Source organism: Bos indicus x Bos taurus, chromosome 11, assembly GCF_003369695.1.
Source record: "Bos indicus x Bos taurus breed Angus x Brahman F1 hybrid chromosome 11, Bos_hybrid_MaternalHap_v2.0, whole genome shotgun sequence".
Lineage (NCBI taxonomy): Eukaryota > Metazoa > Chordata > Mammalia > Artiodactyla > Bovidae > Bos > Bos indicus x Bos taurus.
Window position 1 is genome coordinate 91,596,830 of NC_040086.1, and position 18,081 is coordinate 91,614,910.

General features: G+C 51.6%; 1 protein-coding gene and 1 long non-coding RNA gene across 2 annotated transcripts in view; one reads left to right on the plus strand and one right to left on the minus strand.

Annotated features, from left to right (window-relative positions):
- Positions 1-9,818: 9,818 nt before the first annotated feature.
- LOC113901602 lies at positions 9,819-17,791 on the minus strand. Its single transcript, XR_003513488.1, has 3 exons — positions 17,701-17,791; positions 17,354-17,513; positions 9,819-10,359 (listed from the first exon to the last, which is right to left on the minus strand). It is a non-coding gene; the product is annotated as an uncharacterized LOC113901602 (long non-coding RNA).
- A 124-nt stretch (positions 17,792-17,915) lies between these two features.
- Positions 17,916-18,081, plus strand: part of DAB2IP (DAB2 interacting protein) — a 212,314-nt gene continuing 212,148 nt past the window's right edge. Inside the window, exon 1 of the mRNA XM_027556166.1 lies at positions 17,916-18,079. Within this exon, the coding sequence (XP_027411967.1) occupies positions 18,040-18,079 (40 nt within the window). The 5' untranslated portion in view covers positions 17,916-18,039. The remainder of the gene's footprint in view (positions 18,080-18,081) is intronic.

Sequence of the window (18,081 nt, forward strand, 5' to 3'; positions counted from 1 at the left end):
GGCATCTCAGGCCAAGTCGACCAGAAAGGTGGTGTGTGCCAGAGGGTAGAGGTGGGTGGGTGGGTGCAGGGGCGGTGGGCTGAAGGTGGGGTGGGGGAAGGAGCTTGTACCCGGGAGGAGGCCATCTGACCTGAAGTCCCAACCCTGCCTCTGCCTTGCAAGGCCCTCCCCTCTGCCGGCTGTCTCTCCCTGTCTGTAAAGGGGGAGGCGGGGTCCATGGAGCGTGCTTCTCGCCCTGTGATGTGCCTGGGAACCACCTGAGTATCTTTTTAAAAAGTAGATTCTGACCCAGTGGGTCTGGGAAGCTGCATTTCTGACAAGCTCCCCTAGTTGGCGGTGCCCACCCTGCTGGTTCTTGGCTGTACCTTTGAGAGGCTTGCCAGCTCTGACAAGTTTGCTTTTTTGAGTTAAACAAGGAAGACTTGCTGGGGTTCCAGACCCTTCCACAGAAGTGGTTGTTAATGTGTCGGTCAGTCATTCATTCACTTAACAAGCATTTTCTGGGCCTCTGTGTGGCCGATGGGAACCTCTGATGGGGTCCCTGCCTGTGCTGGAGACCCAGAGGTGGACAAGAACCAGTCCGCACTTGAGGACCCCATGGACACAAGAACCAGAGGTTACAGCCCACAGGACCAGAGCAGGGGGAAAGGGAAGCCAGGATAGGGGTGGGGGGGCAGAGGGTCCCCTGAGCAGCCATGGGGGGTTGTTCAGGGCAGGCTTCCTGGGGAAGAAGACTCCTTCACCTGCTCTTGATGAATGAGCAAGAGAGCGCCTGGCAAAGATGAGAGTGGGGGAAGGGAAAGGGTGTTCAGGGAGAGGAAAGGGCACATGCAAAGTCCCAGGGAAGAGAGTGCCATATTTATGGATGGGAAGTGGTTGTGCAGTGATGGGGGCCACACCCAGACACACAGCAGACACTCCAAGACATGAACGCACACACACACACACCCCTCGGAGGTGGCGGTGTGGGTAAGAAACAGCGTTCTAAAGAGATGAGAATCCTTGTTCAGGGAACCTCCATGAGCTCCCACTGGAGTGGGTTGTTGTGAGATGGTTTCCATGGTAGCTCTTTGCTTTCTTCACCTCCCGCCCACCCCCCACCCCACCTCCGCCAAGAGACACAGCAAGGATGGCTTCCAAGGCTCCTTCGACTCCATGACCAAGGCTCTCCCAGCTGCCAATCTCCAGGGTCCACTCCCCTTCTCTTCCCTGACTCCTAGTCTGGGAAAACCTAACCCCCAGGGCCCCCACCTACCCCCACCCCGGTCTGCTCCTGCCCCTGTCTGCTCTTCCCCACCTCGATCCCTTGCTGGCCCCCCACCCCACCCCCAACAAATTTGGGAGGCAGTTCTGGTTGGCTTCTTCCAAGGTGACTGAAGCTCAGAGAAAAGCATACTTGTATCCAGGTTTGAATCTTTCCACCTGGGGCAGCAACGGGGAGTGAGGTCCTGTCTACAAAAGGTCATGGTCTCAAACTCCCTTTGCCTGGCCACCATCCCAAGGCCACAGTGTTCAGTCATCAATTATGTGATGTTCCTGTAGATAGCTGAAGTTCCAACTAACTTTTCGTCTGCTTGTGCCATCAATTACTGAAAGAGGGTTGTAAATCTGTTTCTTTTTCCTTTTCATTTTTTTTTTCAGTTTTGCTTTGTATCTTTTGAGGTGATTTGACTAGTGGCAAGCAACTTTAGCATTGGTGTATCTGTCTGCTATATGGAACACTTTTTTCCACTGTGAATAACTCTTTATCTTTAGCATTTTCCCCCCCTTGAACTCTACTTTTGCTGATATTAATGTAGCTACACCGGTTTATTTGTGGTTACTGTTTGCATAGCATAACTTTTCCCATGCTTTTACTGTCCTTGTTTCTATATCTTTATACTAGACATCTTTCTCCTGTCAGCAGCATATGATTGAATTTTATTTATTTTTATACAGTGTGGTAATGTTTGATTTTCAATCCGAGTATTGAATGTGCTTGCCTTTAATATAATTGCCAATCTATTGAGCTGTAGGTCTTCTACGTTACTCTTTGTTTTCTATTTGTCCCACTTTTTCTGTTAATTTTCTCTTCTTTCTTGCCCTCTCTTTCCAACCTGAAATTACATACTCAGCAAAAAAAAAATACCCTTCGATAATGAAAGCGAAATGGAGATAGTCGGGGCAAGTACAGAAGAACCGTACAAAAAAGATCTTCACGACCCAGATAATCCTGATGGTGTGATCACTCACCTAGAGCCAGATATCCTGGAATGTGAAGTCAAGTGGGCCTTAGGAAGCATCACTACGAACAAAGCTTGTGGGGGTGATGGAATTCCAGTTGAGCTATTTCAAATCCTAAAAGATGATGCTATGAAAGTGCTGCACTCAATATGCCAGCAAATTTGGAAAACTCAGCAGTGACCACAGCCTGGAAAAGGTCAGTTTTCATTTCAATCCCTAAGAAAGGCAATGCCAAAGAATGCTCAAACTACCACACAATTGCACTCATCTCACATGCTAGAAAAGTAATGCTCAAAATTCTCCAAGCCAGGCTTCAACAAGACGTGAATTGTGAACTTCCAGATGTTCAAGCTGGTTTTAGAAAAGGCAAAGGAGCCAGAGATCAAATTGCCAACATCCGCTAGATCATTGAAAAAGCAAGAGAGCTCCAGAGAAACATCTATTTCTGCTTTATTGACTGTGCCAAAGCCTTTGACTGTGTGGATCACAATAAACTGTGGAAAATTCTGAAAGAGATGGGAATACCAGACCACCTGACCTGCCTCTTGAGAAATCTGTATGGAAGTCAGGAAGCAACAGTTAGAACTGGACACGGAAAAACAGACTGGTTCCAAATAGGAAAAGGAGTACATCAAGGCTGTATATTGTCACCCTGCTTATTTAACTTATATGCAGAGTACATCATGAGAAATGCTGGGCTGGAAGAAGCACAAGCTGGAATCAAGATCGCCAGGAAAAATATCAACAACCTCAGATATGCAGATGACACCACCCTTATGGCAGAAAGTGAAGAACTAAAGAGCTTCTTGATGAAAGTGAAAGAGGAGAGTGAAAAAGTTGGCTTAAAGCTCAACATTCAGAAAATGAAGATCATGGCATCTGGTCCTATCACTTCATGGGAAATAGATGGGGAAACAGTGGAAACAGTTGCGGACTTTATTTTTGGGGGCTCCATAATCACTGCAGATGGTGACTAAAGCCATGAAATTAAAAGACACACCTTGGAAGAAAAGCTATGACCAACCTAGACAGCATATTAAAAAGCAGAGACATTACCTTGCTAACAAAGGTCAGTCTAGTTAAGGCTATGGTTTTTCCAGTAGTCATGTATGGATGTGAGAGTTGGACTGTGAAGAAAGCTGAGTGCTGAAGCTTTTGAACTGTGGTGTTGGAGAAGGGACTCTTGAGAGTCCCTTGGACTGCAAGGAGATCTAACCAGTCCATCCTAAAGGAGATCAGTCCTGGGTGTTCATTGCAAGGACTGATGCTGAAGCTGAAACTCCAGTACTTTGGCCACTTGATGAGAAGAGCTAACTCATTTGAAAAGACCCCGATGCTGAAAAAGATTGAAGGCGGGAGGAGAAGGGGACGACAGAGGATGAGATGGTTGGATGGCATCACCGACTCAGTGGACGTGAGTTTGAGTAAACTCTGGGAGTTGGTGATGGACAGGGAGGCCTAGTGTGCTGCAGTCCATGCGGTTGCAGAGTCGGCCACGACTGAGCGACTGAACTGGGGCAAATAAAGACTGTACTAATTCATCACTAGCTCACCCCATCAAAGGAATTAGTAAAGGATGGTTTTCTGGCAGGAGAAAAATGGATCCCAGATGGAAACTTGAAAACACAAGAAGAAATGAAGGAAAATAGAGAGAGACAATATGTGGTTAATCTCCCCAAATATCGTCTGTATGAAACAATAACAATATCCTCTTGCAGAGTTTGAAATATAGAAAGAATTAAAATTCCAGATGGTACCAGATGACAATAGTGTGTAAGTCAGGAGGGGGAAATGGTGATTTTTAGTGGCCTGAAGTTCCTGGATTTTCCCACACATGGCAATGGTACTGTTCTAATTTGCTGTGTATTAGACTTTACTAAGTAAGACTTGTGTCGTAATCTCTAGTGGAAGCACTAAAAGAACGGAAAACTAATGAGCAAATGAAGAGATGATATGGGTCAATAAAAAATACCAAATCAATCTAGAGTAAGGTGAGAAAGGAGAAAAAATATTTTTTTAACTGAAAAAAAGTAATGCATAAGCTTCAAAGGTAATAAAAATATTCTTCAATTGGGTGATGGGCACACAGGGTTCATTTCAGTTTGATTCACACACTATACATCAGTTAGATAAATATTCTTTTGTCTCTTCTCCATAGTTAACAAAAACAAATTTATAAAACAAAGCGAGTGGCAGAACTTTAGGCACATGTAATGTGATCTCATTTGCTGCTGCTGCTGCTAAGTCACTTCAGTTGTGTCCAACTCTGTGCGACCCCATAGACGGCAGCCCACCAGGCTTCCCTGTCCCTGGGATTCTCCAGGCAAGAACACTGGAGTGGGTTGCCATTTCCTCCTCCAAGGCATCAAAGTGAAAAGTGAAAGTGAAGTCGTTCTGTCGTGTCCGACTCTTAGCGACCCCATGGACTGCAGCCTACCAGGGTCCTCCGCCCATGGGATTTTCCAGGCAAGAGTACTGGAGTGGGGTGCCATTGCCTTCTCCGTCTCATTTGCACAAATGTATATTAAAAATAAAGAGAATCAAATGGAAAATAGGTGAGATAAATAGAAACATATAGTTTTTTTTTTCCTGTGGCGGGGGGGGAGGGGAAATATAGAAGCTTATTTGCCAAAAATACAATCTGTGGGTGTCTCTGGGTGTCAACATCTAGAAGCTTATTTGCAAAAAATGCAATCTGTGGGTGTCTCTGGGTGTCTGTGAGCTAGGGAGGGCTCAAACACTGGGTGGAAACTGTCAAGTTTTGCCTTGCAGGAAGTCTATGGAGTTTGCATATTTTTTCAGTAAGCATGTATTACTTAAAGAATTACAAATCACCAACAGGCCACAAATGTATTACCGTTCTGAAGATATAAACGTATTAAATGTAGGGAGAATAGGACCTCGTAAGCCTTGCAGCCTGGCAAGCTTAGGCTGGGGTTTCCTTTCCTTGGTCCCGCGTTTAGCACCTGGAGCCAGGACCGACCTCCTGCTGTCCTGAGCCGCGTCGCCCACACGGTGGCGCTGCGGGGCAGGTTCAGCCTCTCCCGGAAGGAGCGGGAGTGGGAGAGAGTGGGATGCTGTCGCGGTGGGGGAGGTCGGGGGGACGGCGTGTCTTCATGAACAGATTGATTTCTTCTGCATTCTGCCGACAGCCTCACCAGGTGGCATCCGGAGCGCTCGCACACGCCCCCGTAGGTGGCTCCGGAGCTTTTCAGTGCCAGCTGTCGGGTCATCATCCACGTGGGGCCGCCCAAGCCACCTGGCCGCGCTGAGTTCAATGCCCTCGGGTATCCCAGTGGCCAGACTGGATTCCCAGAGCCTGTGGAGCTCTCACGGGGCTTGTTAAATCACGTTGGGACCTGTCCCCAGAGGGAGTGAGCGCAAGGTCCCCGGAGGGGTGCAAGCATGTGGACCCACCTCACTTATCAAGGAGCTACAAGAGGGAGGAGGGGAATCTGGCCTTGGATGATAGTTCCTGGGTCTCTCTGGGCTGAGACTGGGTGTTTCTGGTCTCTGTCTCCAAATCCCCCCACATGTAAAGCTGAACAAGTCACTGCCTGCTTAAGTCACACCTTGGCTCCCCATTGCCCTCAGGAAAACGTCCATGCTCTTCACCACTGCTATACCCCACAACCCACCACGGCCTCCTGGTACCCCAGGCTCCATCACACTGAATCCTTTCCTTCCTCCTACCTGTCCTGCTCTCTCTCCCCTCTGAGCCTTCCGCATGCTGTTCCCATTTGCTCAAACACTTTTCCACCCCCTTTTTTTCCTTGGCTAACTGTCCTATAACCACCCTCTCCTATAACCATGTGCATGAGTGTGTGCTGAGTTGTCTCAGTCGTGTCTGACTATTGTGACCCCATGGACTGTAGCCCACCAGGCTCCTCTGTCCTGGGATTCCAGGCAAGAATACTGGAGTGGGTTGCCATGCCCTCCTCCAGAGGGATCTCCCTGATCCAGGGATCAAAACTGTGTCTCTTATGTCTCCTGCACTGGCAGGCAGGTTCTTTACCACTAGCGCCACCTGGGAAGCCCCATCCATAACCACACTTGACTTTAATTATGTATTGAGTGCTCAATTCTCCCCACTGAACGCGGGGGCCCTTAAGGCGGGTCTGCCTGGGTCATCATTGCTTTCCCAGGGCCAGGATGGCCCCTGCTCCATAAATTATGGTTCTGTGAAACAATGCGAGTGTGCATCGAATGGCGGGGGTTCCTTCTGTTTGGAGTACCCAAGGGGATGCAGTAAAGGTGCTTTGTGGGCTGTGGATGGGGACGGAGGAGGTGCGGAGGGACAAGACAGATTCAACCGCCCATCCAGAGGAACCACTCGGGTCTCCTTGGGTTTCTGCTGCCTGGAAAAATAAGCCATGCTGGCTGGAGGCTACCGGGGCCCCTCCCCAGCACACAGAGAGCAGCTGGACACAGGCTGACCTCAAGCAGCACCAGGAAGGAGGTGGTTGTGTGGCTCCACCCAGCTCTGCCCAGTATCCTCCCTTCACTGCGGTCACCTCCCAGACCCCAGTGTCTAGCCCACATGCCTCGCTGATGGTAGACATCTCCCCACTGACTGTCCTCAGCACCCTCCACTTCTCTGAATTCATTATCCTTCCCCAAATTGCTTCTCCTCCTGCTTCCCCATTCCCCAGGCCACCACCCCCTTCTTCCCTCTCCCACCCCATCTCCTAATCACCAAAGCCTGGTCTTTTATCAAGGACCCCTTCATCTGCCTTGCTGACCTCTCTAGGGTCCTGTGAGGATAACACTCCCACCTGGTCTGCCCCTCACCCCTCCCCGCACCCCATATTACAGCCAGACTTTTCAGCTCCCCAAACATGCTACAGTGGTTCTCTCCTCCTCGGTCTGGTGCTAATCCCTTGACCTGGGCATCCCCTGGCTACCTGGTGAACATGTGTGTGTCCCCCAGGCTCCCGCTTAGACACCCCTTCTTCCAGGAAGCCCTCCTGGGTCTAGCGCCCTTACTTGGGGCACCCACAGTCACCGAGGCTTCCCCGCATGTCTGCCTGGGCTGCAGTGCGTTGTCAAACCCTGTGCTCAGTGTTTGTCCTCAGCTCACTCAACTGTTCAGCATCACCTCACGCTCTCCTTGCCAAAAGTCCTCCCCCTTGGTTCCCAGGTCCCCACCTCCTCCTCCTCGCTGGCTGCTCCTTCTGAGTTCTCTTGCCAGGTTCTTGCTCATCTCCCTGCCCCCTAAGGTTGGGGTGCCCCAGATTTGGGCCCCCAGACCTCTTCTCTACTCCATCTCCTCTCTCCCTTGGGGCTGGCATCCAGGCTTTCAATCCCACCCGCGTGCTAACAGCCCCATGTTTCCGTCTTCAGCCTGAACCTGTCCCCCAAGTCCAGGCTCTGTCCTGTAGGCTGCTCCTCACCTCTCCACTCCATGGCTAATATGCATCTCCAGTTCGCATTGTTCAGATGAAGCTTGGGCTTCAAACTCCCTTCTTCCACCTGCTCTTCCTCCATTGTCTCCATTGCTCTGGTTCACGAGGCCCAAAATCTCAGTGTCATCCTTCATTCCGTTTCACCCGCCCACATCTAGTCCACGAGGAAAGCCTGTGGCTGCCTTCAAAGTGGGCTTCCCTGGTGGCTCAGTGGTAAAGAATCTGCCTACTAACGCAGGAGACATGGGAAATATTGGTTTGATCCCTGAATTGGGAAGATCCCCTGCAGAAGGAAATGGCAACCCACTCTAATATTCTTGCCTAGAGAATTCCATGAACAAAGCAGGCTGGTGTGCTATAGAGTTGGACTCAACGAATGAATACCACCACCACCGCCTTCAAAGGACACCCTTTCCCACCCCACTCACCACCTCCACCCAACCATCTGGCCTAGAATCTCTTATCAGGTCAAGTTTGGTGACCTCTTAACCCTTCTCCCTGCTTCAGCCCTGGCCCCCTTCTGTCTATTCCCAACCCAGCAGCCAGCCCCCCTACCCCACACCTTCCACAGGCCCCCTCCTGACTCGGAGTAACAGCCAAGCCTTCCCCTGCCTGCAGGGCCTCGGGGAGCTGACTGCTCTCTCACCCTCACCCCAATGCTGGCCTCCTTGGCTGTCCCCGAAAACCCCCACCTTTGAACTTTTGCACCGGCTGTTCCCTCTGCTTTTGACAATTCCCACCCCGCACATGTGGGCAGCCCCCTCCCTCATTGCTCTGGAGCTCTGCTCTAGAGGTCTCCCCTGACCAGCGTGCACACAACCACAACTCCCAGGACTTCCTGGCCCCTCACTCTGCCTTATTTTCCTCACTAGTCCTTATCATCACCCCATCACATCTGCTTGTGTCTCCTCCACTAGAATATGAATCCTGGAAAGCAGGGATTTTTCTTTCCCTCTTGTATTCAGAACCTGGTGTGTGTAGACCATCTTTCACCAGACAATGAAGACCAAGAAGGCAGGAATATGATTGCATTCACCACCAGCGCCAGAGGACTCAAGCCATCTTCACTACTCAACAGATAATGAACACATGGACGGATGGGTGGGGGGATGGAGGGGTGGATAGATGGAGGATGGGTACTTCAGTGGATGAATGGTTGAGTGATGGGTGGTTGGAAGGGTAAATGGATGGAGGGTGGGTACATGAATGGATAGATGTGTGGGTGGATGAAATATAGTTGGTTTACAATGTTGTGTTACTTTCAAGCATACAGCAAAGTGATTCAGTTATACATGTACATATCTATTTTTTTTTTCGGTTTCAAATTTTTTTCCCTTATAGGTTATTAAAAATATTGAGTATAATTCCCTGTACTATATAGTAGGCCCTTTTTGTTTATTTATTTTATACATAGCAGTGTGTATATGTTAATCCCAAACTCCTAATTTATTTTTCTCCCCCCATTTCCCTTTGACAGCCATAAGTTTGTTTTCTATGCCTGTGGCTCTGTTTTGTGTATAAGTTCATTTGTATCATTTTTTTTTTGAGTCCACATGTAAGTGATATATATTTGTCTTTGTTCTCATGCCTTTTGACATAGCAATTGTGCTTCTGAAAATATCTCCAATTAAAGTCCCAGCACTGGTGCACAGAAATAGATGGGTGTGCTTGTCATCATGTAAAGCAGGGGCCAGCCTGGATGTCCCTCAGTGAAGGACCGCTGGGTGGATGGTGGCTCAGCACCACGCAGCACTTGAGGCCAAAACAAAACTCAAAGAGGAGACGGGAAGATTCAGGATTGAATTGCTAAGTGACAAGAGCACATCACAGGACAATCATAGGATGAGCCATGTGTGCTGTGAACGAGCACATACTCCGCATGCGTGTGTGTGTGTGCCCACGTCCGTGTGCATAGGAAGGAGGTAGGACTCCTACTCACCCACCTCCTCATCACATCATCCCTAGGGTACAGAGTGGGATTGGAGGGGAACTTTCCCTATTAATCTATATATTTCTTTATTGACTTTAATCAATCAGCTTGTGAGGTGAAGTGGCTCAGTCATGTCCGACTCTGGGACCCCATGGACTGTAGCATCTGTCCATGGCTTCTCTGTCCATGGGATTTTCAAGGCAAGAGTACTGGAGTGGATTACCATTTCCTTCTCCAGGGGATCTTCCTAACCCAGGGATCAAACCCAAGTCTCCTGCATTGTAGGCAGACACTCTTACCGTCTGAGGCACCAGGGTAATCAGCTTGTATTCCTGTGTAATTGGGCGATTGTCCCTAGGTATGTTTCAGCACTTGATCTAAACACACATTTTTCTAGCTTCTTTCTAGCTTCTTGATGGTAGGCAGTGGTTGAAGGCAGTTGGGTTGGGTAGAAAGTCAAGGCCCTCTTCCACCCAACTTTCCAGCCTCATCTCCCAATCTTCCCAAACCTGTACAGCAGGGGTTGGCAAATTCTAGCCTGTGGGCTGTATCAGCCCACCATCTTGCTTTTGGACAGCCTGTGGGCTAAGGATGCCTTTTACATTTTTAAATGGCTGGAAAATAATCAAAAGCAGGATACTGTTTCATGACATGAGAAAATCATATGAAATTCAAATTTCAGAGTTGACAAGTAAAGTTGTGGTTGGAACAAGCCCACACTCATCCATTGATGTATTGTCCAGGGCTGCTTCAGAGCTTTGACTGTAGGGCTGGGTCGTTTTACAACAGAGGCTGTGTGGCCTGCAAAACCAAAAATATTGACTATCTGGTCCTTTACAGAAAAAGTTTGCTGACCCCTGATACATAGTACTTTTTGAAAAAATGTCTATGTTTATTTATTCTTAAGTGGAGGATAATTGCTTTCACTGTTATGTTGGGTTTTGTTATACAATAACGCAAATCAGCTATATGTATACACATGTCCCCCTCTTGAGCCTCCCTCCCACCCCAGCCCCTCCCATCCCTCTAGGTCATCGCAGAGCAGGGGCTGAGCTCCCCGCTCTCTGCAGCAGCCTCCCGCTAGCTGTTTGCACACAGCAGTGGATAAATGTCAGCACTACTCTCTCCATTCGCCCCCCCTCCCTTTCCCCCGTGTACCCAAGTCTGTTCCCTATGTCTGCGTCTCTAGTACCTTTTATCCCAGGCTAATCAGTGGTCCTAGGACTTGGCCTCTGCTTTCTCAGGTCCTTCCACCCTACCCACTCTCTGTCCCTCCCCTTGTCTGTTGTTCGGTCGCTCTGTCACGTCTGACTCTTTTCAACCCATGGACCTTAGCACACCAGGCTTCCCTGTCCTGCACTATCTCCCAGAGTTTCCTCAGACTCATGTCCATTGAGTTGATGATGCCATTCAACCATCTCTCCCCTTGTCTCCTTCTGGAAAACTTATTTAGTCGCTAAGTTGTGTCCAACTCTTTTGTGACCCCCCATGGACTATAGTCCACCAAGACTCCTCTGTCCATGGACTTCTTTAGGCAAGAATACTGGAGTGGGTAGACATTCCCTTCTCCAGAGGATCTTCCTGACCCCGGGATCGAACCTGCATCTCCTGCTTGGCAGGCGGATTCTTTACCATTGAGCCACCTGGGAAGCCCTCTAGAAAACTAGCCATCCTAAAAGATTGCTTCCAAACCTCCTGGCTGATGCCTTGGGCGTCCCTCCTGGCCCTCCCTCCCCCATCCTAGTGGAGATCCAGGGACTCTGATTCATTTCTGTGTCTCCAGCACTTGGCACAGTCTCCAGCAAAAGTTTGCTGAATTGCATGGCTGCCGTCATTGCCGAATGGGTAAAACGCTTCCAGGCTTCTTGGTTTTTTTCCTGACTCACCACAAAACCTGAAAACTAGCCAGGAAGCATGGGGAGGGGTGTGGGTCAGGTGGAGTGCAGAGGGCTGAGTTAATGTGGGGGGGTTCTGAGGGTCACAGGGGTTTCCCCCAAGGCCAGGACCGGTGTGGAGCAGCATGGGGACAACACAGCGTGACTCCATTGAGAAAGGACCTTACCTGGCATTAGAGGCAACTGACTTCCTGAGAGGGAGGGAGCTCCCTGTCCTGAGAGGTAAGCAAGCAGAGTTGGAGCAAGGATGTCATGGAAGAGATTTCTGCCCCCTCGGGGGTATGCACTTGATGAGCCTCCAACCTGGGGCTCTGGGAAGCCTGGGTTCCTCCTGGGGCAGTGACCGGGCACTTGGGGAACTTCTGAGGGCTGGGGGAGGAGGCGGATGGAGAGCAGTATCCTTGCCAGCCACCGAAGATCGCCTCACATCGTGCCAGCCTGTCTGATCCCTGCTGCCGGAAGGCAGGGTGTGCCCGTGTCTCCAGGGTTTCCTGGAACCCGAGGCAGGACCCTGGCACCCAGCAACCAGGATGTCCCATATGGAGCCCCACTCCTCATCACAAAATTGAGGACGTCAGGAACTTTGAGCACCCCAGGCCACCATCCCTGACATCCCCTCAGCCCTGGAAAACCCCCTAACTCCTGGCATTTATCTAGGGCTTGCTTCTTCCTGGAAAGATCTGAGATTCTTTCATGATAATTCAGCTTCACATTTGCAGGACGAAAAGCCCACAGCGCAATGTGGTTGCAAGTCGGGGCCTTGGAATCCGCTGTGTGACCACCGAGGGCAAGCGACTTAACCTTCCCACAGCACCACGAGCAAAGGTCTCGAATTTCTAATCCAGCCCAGCAGCGCGGGGTGGCGTGAGGGCCCAGAGTTTGGGCCTTGCTCCTGCCACTTCCTGGATGTGAGGTTGTGTCTCCTTTCTCTGAGTCCTGGTTTCTCAGGACAACGCTGAGAGGGACCCGGAATGCAGGGGAGGGGGTGCTGTCATCAGAAGGAGACCCTCCTTGCCCCCGTGGAGCCAGTGACAGGGCCAGCCTGTAACCTGCCCTTGTCCCCCTGCTGGCTGGCTCAGAACTTATTTAAAGGTGCCAGCTCTCAGTTTCGTGGCCATTGAACCAAAAAAGCAAAGCGACCCTCTCCTTAAACGCAGAAGATGGCAGCTGCTTGAAGGGGCCCAGGATGGAAGGTGGGGCTACCAGAGAGCAGACCCAAGGCTGGTCTGTCTTCTTGCCCACCCTGTCCCATGTCCCACCTCTGGGCTTGCCTGTCACATCCTCCAGACAAGCTTCTTTTTCCTTCAGCTGGGAGGGCCTGTTAGGTGCTACGGTGGGGCCAGTAGGGCCTTCTCATCTCGAAGACAAGGTCTCAAACCCCAGCTGTGCCACTTCTCAGGAATTCACTGTCGCCTCTCAGTGTTCCCATCTGTGAAATGGGACTCAGAAAACTTTTTTGGAAAAGTTGGTGTGAGGTACAGAGAGGGTAGCAGTCTCACAGTACAGCCCCCCATCCCCAAGTAGAAGACCCTCTGGTCTCCTTCCTCCTGGCTGACCCTGGGGGCCCAGCCCTTACTGAAAAGGGAGAACCCAGTCCAAGCAGATAAGCAGGAAGATGCAGGAGCGTATCTGGGTGTGAGGAACCCTGGAACTCAGCGAGAGCTCCTGGGTGGTGGGCTGATTATCAAGACAGGGGGCAGTGGGGGGAAATAACCATTGCACACATGTTTAGTGGGGATCCACTTCAGGTGGGCCAGTTGGGGACTGTTCTAAGTGCTGTTCTACACCATGGAGCTTATGTGAAAGCAGGAGCTGGCAGATAAGATGCAAATAAGCATTCAGCTATGGTACTGGAGAAGACTCTTGAGAGTCCCTTGGACAGAACAGAGATCAAACCAGTCAATCCTAAAGGAAATCAACCCTAAATATTCATTGGAAGGTCTGATGCTGAAGCTGAAGCTCCAATACTTTGGTCACCTGATGTGCAGAACCAACTCACCAGAAAAGACTCTGATGCTGGGAAAGATTGAGGGCAGGAGGAGAAGGGGGCAACAGAGGATGAGATGGTTGGATGGCATCATAGACTCAGTGGATATGAATTTGAGCAAATTCCAGGAGATAGTGAAGGACAGGGAAGTCTGGCATGCTGCCGTCCATGGGGTTGTAAAGTCAAACACGACTTAGCTATTGAACAACAATAATGTCAGGTGATGTCTATCGAAAGGGCCAAGAAGAAAACTAAAGCCAGGAGTGGGGTGAGGGAGGGGCAGGGGACCTGATATCTCAGAGAGGTGGTGAGGGACCTGAACACAGAGTGGGGATAGCGAGGATTTGGGGGGATTTCACTCTAAGCAGGGGAAATGGCCAGACCCTGGGGCAGTTCAAAGAAAAGGCCTGTAAGTCTGGGCTAGGGGGGAGGGGAGAGGGAGAGAGATGAGATAAGGAGGGCCTGGAAGGCTGTGTTGAGGACTCTCAACTTTAGCTTTACCTAATGCTTCTTCTGGCCCTGTTCTAAGATCTACCTGTATTAACTCATTAATTCTCCCACCAGCCCTCCAGGGACTCTCCTTACTTCTATTACAGGTGAGGAAACGGAGGCTCTGAGAAGTAAAATCACTTGCTGAGGGTCACCCAACTGGTAAACGGGGAGCTGGGGTTCGGACCCAGGCAGGGTTACCTGTCCTCACTCAAGATACCAGCCAGGATGCTCCAAAGTGGACTCCAGCCCACACTGGTCTGTGTTCTGGAGAGGAGCCATGCAGGGTGGGACAGGGTCTGAGCCTGGGGTCAGGCTCCACCTCAGTTCAGAGGCCCAGACTGGGCAAGACTATGGACTCCATTTGGCCCTGGACACAGGGTTTAACTAGAAAATCAGAACCTGGAACAGAAGAGAACCTGAACGCTCATACCACCAGGGGTGCTGGACGTCTCCTGCCTTACTCCTAGTCCATGCAGTGGTGTTGCCTGCCCTTACTAGCGTCTGCCCGGAGAACACCTCTTCATCCCTGTCTGTCCAGCTCAGTTGGCCCCTCCTCTGCAAAGCTTTTCTTTATTTTTAAAAATGTACGGACTTATTTGGCTGCACTGGGTCTTCACTGCTGCACGAGGACTTTCTCTTGTTGCGGTGAGTGGGGGCTACTCTTCACTCTGGTGCTCAGGCTGCTCATTGCAGTGGCTTCTCTTGTTGCAGAGCACGGGCTCTAGAGTCTGGGCTCAGTAGTGGTGGTGCACGGGCTTAGTTGCTCGACAGCATGTGGGATCTTCCCAGACCAGGGATCAAACCTGTGTCCCCTACATTGGCAGGAAGATTCTTAACCACTGGACTGCCAGGGCAGCCCTGTGCAGCTTTTCTGATTCTGCTAAGCGGATTGGCCCCTCCTCCAGCCTCACTTTATTCCCCTCTAGCTTTCAGATCCTTCGATTTTGATTCTTCCTTTCTGTGTCTGGCTCCCAGGCTTGGCCCAGCCTGGGCGTGGCAGGCACAGGAAGAGTGAGTGGGTGGATGCAGCATCTCTATGGCAACCTGCTGGCCTGTTGCAGCGTGGTCCATCTAATCCATTACCACCCTATGAGGAAAGGCCAGGAGAAGCCCCATTCCACCACCGAGACTCCTAAGTGCGGAGTCAGTAGCTCAGTGTCACCCACCTCGTAAGCAGCAGAGTCTGGTTAGAAACCCAGGTGGTTGATTTCAGCCCTATCACACTCTAGCAAGAAAAAGACCTCAAGTGCCTCTGTGCAAATGGGCCCCTATAGCTCCCCGAATCCCTGGGACTCCCAGAAGCCCTGGGGTCCCTGGAGGTTAGGGGAAGTAGAGGGAACTGGATCTGAGCTCACCTGTTGACTGGGGGTCCAGGCTTCCCATCCACCACTCCTAGAGCCCCTCCCCCACATCCGCTGAGTCAGAGATCCAGGGAGCCTGATGCCTGCAGCTGCCTGGGTAGGGCCTGACCTCCCTGTAATTAAGGCAGCGGGAGGCTGGGCGCTGGGATCTCTGTCATCACAGAGGGGTGGTCACGGGTGACAGAGGAGCTTCCCCCAGGCTAGGCCAACCACGTCAGCAGCCACTGGCTGCTCTGGGAGCACTGGGCAACAGCAGGGGGCTGGGAGGGGTCAGGGGGGTGTTTCCCTCCCTGCCACCCCGGCCTGGTCCCTCCTGCCAGCCTCCCAGCTTGTCTCTATCTCCTATTTCACCCCTCTTTTTTTCTAAATTTTTTATTGACAATTTTGGGGGCGACACCACATGACGTGCAGGATCTTAGTTCCCCAAACAGGGGTTGAACCCTTGCCCCTTGCAGTGGACATGCAGAGTCCTAACCACTGGACCACCAGGGAAGTCCCCCATCTCCCTCCTCTTTTTTAAAAAATATTTTCTTTCTTTATTTAGCTGTGCCGGGTTTTAGTTGTGGCATGCAGGAGCGTTTAGTTGCAATTTGTGGGATCTAGTTCCCTGACCAGAGATTGAACCCCAGGCCCCCAGCATTGGAAGTACCAAGTCTTAGCCACTGGACCACCAGGGAAGTCCCCATCTCCCTCCTCTTAATGTCCCCTCTGCCTCAGCCTCAGGGTCTGTCTCCAAAAATCTGGTCACTGAGGCTCAGCTTCTACTATCCCAGTGTTCTGTGGGGAACAGACAGTTTCTCTGCTGTAAGTGCAGAGCGTTAAAGAGAATTCTGGGAAAGGGCTGTCTCCAGGGATACCCAGGTATCCATTGGGATGCAGGCCGTCCTCTGGACAGAGGGCTTTCGAGGCTGCTCGTGCCCCCTGGACCAAGCCTGCACTCCTGGGCTGTGATTCCATGTCCACTGGTTCCAGCCCCAGCCACTCACCTGCTCCGACACCCTCCCGGCCCCTCGTCATTCCCTCTGCGTGCTGCTTCCATTTGCTTCGGTCACACCCTTCCTGCCTCTGTGCCTTTGCCTGTGCCATTCCTTCTGCCTGGGAGGCCCGCACCTTCTCTCACTCGCCCATCCCATTCCTGCTCTTCTCTCTGTCCTGTTCAGATGCCTCTTCCCCCAGGCATCCTTCTCTGATTGGGCCCAAATGACACTCTCCCTGTCCCGCAAGCCCCGGGGCCCTGTTGTATTCTGGGTCTGAGATGTGGATGGAATTACTGCATCTTTGTCCTCCCCCCAGCACCACCTCCCTCACCAGCATCTAGGCTATGACCTCTCTGGAGGTTCAGGCCTGTTCTGAAGGCCACTCAGAAGCCTCGAACAAGTCACTTCTCCCCTCTCATTGGCCTTGTCCTCATCTGTGAAACAGGACGGGCAGGGTTTTGGATGGCGGGGTCACTGAGGAGTGACCGTATCCACGTGGGGAACACTGGGACCGGTGCCCGGCTCTGGTGGCCGCTTAGTGAGTAGCACCCAGTGTTATTATAGCTGTGCCCGTAGAGGCTAGTGTCCCTCTCCCCTGGGGACTTGACAGCCCCCGTCCAGTCCTGCCCCAGCCTCTGCCCCCTTATACAGTAACCAGAGAGGCCTTTCTAAAGAACAGCCTGGAACGTCTCCCTCCCATGCGTCATCCCCTGGGTCAAACCTGAGAACCATCCCCGCCCATGAGGCCCTACCTGATCCCCTCTGCTACTTCTCTCCCACCACCTCTGCCATGGCCTCTGCTCCAACTGCCTGGGACTTATCGAGGAGGTCACTGAACACCCCAAGTGCCATCTCAGTTCAGGGCTTCTGCACAGCACGCTCCCTCTACCCAGCACACCCTCCCCCTCACTCCCTCCTTCTTCAGCTGGCTAATTGCTACTCACCCATAAGGCCCCAGCTTAAGTGCCCAGTCCTCCAGGAAGCCTTCCCTGACCACCTCCCCCTGTCTGGGTGAGGCAGCCCTTTTTTTTTCAAGTTCCCACAGCTCTTAGTGCACACGCTGCATTGCACAGGCCTGTTTACCTGTGAGCTCCAAGAGACCAGATGCTGAGACTTGCTCCCTCCTGCAAAACCCAGCACCTGGCACGGTGTCTGGCGCCGAGTAGATGCTCAAAAAAAATCTAGTGTCTGACTGAATGGATGGATGAGTCAATTTCTGCATCCCCCACACTGCAGGAAATGTCTGTGGAACAGATTTGAGTGGGAGGTTCCAGCAGGGCCTGGGAGAAACCCCTGGGGTTTGGGCACTGGGCGGTGAACAGAGCGGACCCCCCATCCCTTCCTGTGGGTGGGCCAGCCTCCCCCCTTCCCACAGACCCCAGGGTCCCCCGGAGCCACCCTCCAGATGCTCAGCCCAGGCTCACTCTTACCTCTTAGCTTTTCCATTTGCGCAGGCCGGCCAGATCCCTGCAGCCAGCGTCGCGGGCAGCCAGGCCAATCGTCCCGGCGTCTTCCTATTTTAGACATCTCTGCTGCCTTGGTCCCTTCTAATGTTTCCAGCCAGGCTGCGGGGGGAGGAAAAAGAGGTTACTGCTACTTTAAATGTACTGTATGAAGGCGAGGGCTGGAAAGGGGCCTGCGTGCAGGAATACCCAGTCATCTAGTTGGAAAAGCCGCCAGATGGAATACAAAAGGAGAAACCCAGACGCTCATGGAGACAGCCTCGGTTCATAAATCAGGTGGGGCCAGGGGCTGGGGGCCCATACGCCATGGAGCCCGACTCCCTCTTGGACCAAGACGACTCCTTCGGT